This window comes from Borostomias antarcticus (assembly GCF_949987555.1).
Source record: "Borostomias antarcticus genome assembly, chromosome: 4".
Lineage (NCBI taxonomy): Eukaryota > Metazoa > Chordata > Actinopteri > Stomiiformes > Stomiidae > Borostomias > Borostomias antarcticus.
Window position 1 is genome coordinate 2,483,710 of NC_140237.1, and position 4,439 is coordinate 2,488,148.

The window sequence follows — 4,439 nt, forward strand, 5'->3', positions numbered from 1 at the left end:
GGATGGTGTTGAAAGCAAAGCCAAAGAGCAATGAATAAACCTACATGACTTGAGAGAAGGCCAGCTTACATTGTAAGTTGCTTTGGATAAAAGCGACCGCTAAAATGACTGTAATGTACTACAGTGATTTGTACAAAAATTATCGCCAGTAATACACCGTGCAGTGATCGACTAAATTGAGTGGTTTTAGTATAGTGGTAGCAGCACTCATACACAATGTCTCCATAATCAAGAACGGGTAAGAAAGTAGACTGGACAATTGGTTTTCTGCTTCTCAGAGGCATGACCAATTTCTATAATACAGTAAGATTCAGAATTGTACTCTTGCTTTTTGAAGGAAAGTGTACTTGTATGTAGGGACACATATGAGCACCATCCGGAGTAACTAAACCAAAGTGATCAGGTACATTGCTACAATATATGACTTAGAGAATAACATACATTTGGTTTTATCAGCATTCAACACCAACTTTAACTCCAGAAATGATTAAAGGTGGCCCTCTGTTAAGATATTTATGTTCCAGCCAAGGATAATTTGTCCTGTTTACTCAGTGGATATCTACTCCTTTTTTTCCAAACAGCATGATCCATTTCAGAGATTCAAAGTAATGTTTTCAGCATTCAGCAAGTGTATCATTGTTACAATTGGAGCAGCTTCTCTTTACAAGTTTGATAAGGATTCATTGGGGCTAACTTTTCACATCATCACCAGACTAATGCACTGCTGTATATTTTGTGTGTGCATGTGTTCAGAATGAGCAGTGTATATGTTACCGTCTAATACTCACGTCATCAGAATAGGTGACCCTGATTTCAGAACCCAACCCTAGTTTAGAATAGGCATAAGGTATATACAATCTCAAAACGCACAGCTTTTTAAGAAATCGATTTAATAGTGGTTTATGGATTTACAATTAAATATTTGTGACGTTAAATTGGCAAGGTAACATTCAGTTACTGGCCTTAGCACCTGAGTCTGCCATTATTCCAGTTAGTGTTTCAAAAGTTAAACAATTGTCAACAAGACAATTTAAGAACAACAAAAAACAATACAGTCCTTATCGATATTGTGTCCATTATTACAAGTTAATATGACTAAATATAAAACATGTTACATACACTGCAAATCAAAATGATAGAAAAACAGACAAAAATATACAACACTCTTGAAAAATGTTTGCTGCCCAGTCCCCACCATCTGTTACTTGGCAACCTGGGCAAGGAGAAGAAAGGACACTTAAATCTGATGAATATTGGAGTTACATAAATGGTAAATGGAATGCACTTATATAGCGCTTTTATCCAAAGCACTTTATAATGGCCTCTCTCATTCACACATCAGAAAACATAACAAACAAACAGACATACTTTGACATGCATAGTATGACAGTGTTAGCGAGGAGACGAAAACCACAACAGTTGGTTCAGTGTTACCTTTAAGCAGACCCGTCTTCTTTGACCTTGTTCTCACCCTCTATTTCCTCAACGCCAGCCTGGGTCATGAGGTCAGCAATGTTCTTCTCCAGGTCATCGATACGGGTGCTCATCTCATCGAGTGCTCTTGTCAAGGATACATTCAGAGCCTTGCACATTAATGATCATCATTACCACGGAGCCCAGACTGTTTACTAGTCACACAGTAGTAATTTTGTTATGCACCACAGAGGGAATAAGATGCACAGTACCGACTAGACAACTAATGCACATTTAATTAAATAATACAGAGAAACAATATGTCTGTACATTTTCAAGGACATTTTTAGCTAGGACATTTGTCTGATATGACACTGATTTTGATGCAGTACAGTATGTGAATTCTGACAGACATGACTGAAATGAAAGAAAACTGCATTAGTACAGTAACGGGAGGATATTTCTTCCAATGATTTGGTCTGACATGGTCTGGAATTTATCTTGCATCTGCTGAAGCAATGTCTGGACCTAACGAGGAGGAGAGAGAGAAACAGGTGTGAAAGAAACCCGAGACCATAACAGTATACGATGATTGTTGCAATGTGGGCGGAGAAGTCATCTGTCCAGGAGCACTGTGCACAGCTGTGAATAATGTATTGAACTGTGTGGGTGTCGAGATTGCATCCCATGCCTACTCAACAGCAACGGGTGGTAGCGAACAAAGTGGGCTATCTCCAGATATATCTGACTGAACAAAGTGGGCTATCTCCAGATATATCTGACTGAACAAAGTGGGCTATCTCCAGATATATCTGACTGAACAAAGTGGGCTATCTCCAGATATATCTGACTGAACAAAGTGGGCTATCTCCAGATATATCTGACTGAACAAAGTGGGCTATCTCCAGATATATCTGACTGAACAAAGTGGGCTATCTCCAGATATATCTGACTGAACAAAGTGGGCTATCTCCAGATATATCTGACTGAACAAAGTGGGCTATCTCCAGATATATCTGACTGAACAAAGTGGGCTATCTCCAGATATATCTGACTGAACAAAGTGGGCTATCTCCAGATATATCTGACTGAACAAAGTGGGCTATCTCCAGATATATCTGACTGAACAAAGTGGGCTATCTCCAGATATATCTGACTGAACAAAGTGGGCTATCTCCAGATATATCTGACTGGCTGCCTCCAAAACTGATACCATGGAAACGAAAAACCTCCTGCAGGCATTTCCAGCTAACACACCCACACCTAACACACCCACACCTAACACACCCACACCTAACACACCCACACCTAACACACCCACACCTAACACACCCACACCTAACACACCAACACCTAACACACCAACACCTAACACACCAACATCTAACACACCCACACCTAACACACCCACACCTAACACACCCACATCTAACACACCCACACCTAACACACCCACACCTAACACACCCACACCTAACACACCCACACCTAACACACCCACACCTAACACACCCACACCTAACACACCAACACCTAACACACCAACACCTAACACACCAACACCTAACACACCCACATCTAACACACCCACACCTAACACACCCACACCTAACACACCCACACCTAACACACCCACACCTAACACACCCACACCTAACACACCCACACCTAACACACCCACACCTAACACACCCACACCTAACACACCAACACTGGCCATCTCTAACGTTAGTTACCTTCAGATAATCTATCTTTTTCCAAACTTAATCGTCTAACTAGCTAACAAGTTTGATTAGCAAGTGGACACTTTTTCACACTAATTTACGTCAGCAGGGTAACGTTATGCACAGATCTCAGATCAGATCTTAAGTTAGTTGACTAGCACTAACCACAGCTAACGCTAGCTAGTTACCTAGCAATACTAATTATTACCTAGCAAGACTAATTATTACCTAGCAAGACTAATTATTACCTAGCAAGACTAATTATTACCTAGCAAGACTAATTATTATCGATCTAACAGTCATTATACTAGCAGCTAGTATTAGCAAGTGACGGTAGCAGCTCATTAGCACTGAGTTGAATTCGTACAGCATTCGTAGGAAGCTAGGCTGGGGCTCGGGTGCCAGTTTAACTAAGGTTAGCCGTGTAAGCTAGTGGCTAGCCCGTTAGCCGTGTAAGCTAGTGGCTAGCCCGTTAGCCGTGTAAGCTAGTGGCTAGCCCGTTAGCCGTGTAAGCTAGTGGCTAGCTCGTTAGCCGTGTAAGCTAGTGGCTAGCCCGTTAGCCGTGTAAGCTAGTGGCTAGCTCGTTAGCCGTGTAAGCTAGTGGCTAGCCCGTTAGCCGTGTAAGCTAGTGGCTAGCTCGTTAGCCGTGTAAGCTAGTGGCTAGCCCGTTAGCCGTGTAAGCTAGTGGCTAGCTCGTTAGCCGTGTAAGCTAGTGGCTAGCTCGTTAGCCGTGTAAGCTAGTGGCTAGCTCGTTAGCCGTGTAAGCTAGTGGCTAGCTCGTTAGCCGTGTAAGCTAGTGGCTAGCTAACCAGCCAGAGCAGAGAGGGACGTCGCTATGGTTTCTGCTGAGGAAGGGCTCACTCACCACTCCAGTCAAATCCTGCACAGACTTCGGGTCCGTCTCTGACATGGCGCTGCCCTGGTGGGTTGAGCCGGGGGAGCTAGCGATGGCTATCTGCTCGCTGGGTTGCTAATGAGAGAATAGTGAACCAGATAGCTACTGAGGACGAGAGAGGGACAGGAGCTGCCAGCAGTTGTTGAACCAAAGCCCCAGCAAACACAGGCGCATGCGCGTTGACTACCACCGGGAACGACGGTTGTAAGCCTCACGTCACCAGCAAAGAGTATGGAATGCCAAGAGGGGGGTTAGAGGTGAATTTTTGGCACCCGTCTAAAGAGGGTGCTCATATAGCGTTTCCGCCATTATGGACTGTCATCTGCAGCCGAATCCATCCAGTCAGGTCAACATGAAGACGACAAAGCAGCTGATGAAAAAACGTGTGTAAAAACTAAACAGTGTCC

General features: G+C 43.3%; 1 protein-coding gene across 1 annotated transcript; it reads right to left on the minus strand.

The window, feature by feature from the left end:
* Positions 1-903: 903 nt before the first annotated feature.
* LOC311307911 (heat shock factor-binding protein 1) lies at positions 904-4,181 on the minus strand. The gene is made up of 4 exons (XM_084436802.1): positions 4,003-4,181; positions 1,875-1,941; positions 1,435-1,555; positions 904-1,213 (listed from the first exon to the last, which is right to left on the minus strand). The coding sequence occupies exons 1-3, from the start codon at positions 4,045-4,047 to the stop codon at positions 1,437-1,439; spliced, it is 231 nt and encodes a 76-aa protein (XP_084292928.1). The 5' UTR covers positions 4,048-4,181; the 3' UTR covers positions 904-1,213; positions 1,435-1,436.
* Positions 4,182-4,439: the final 258 nt, after the last annotated feature.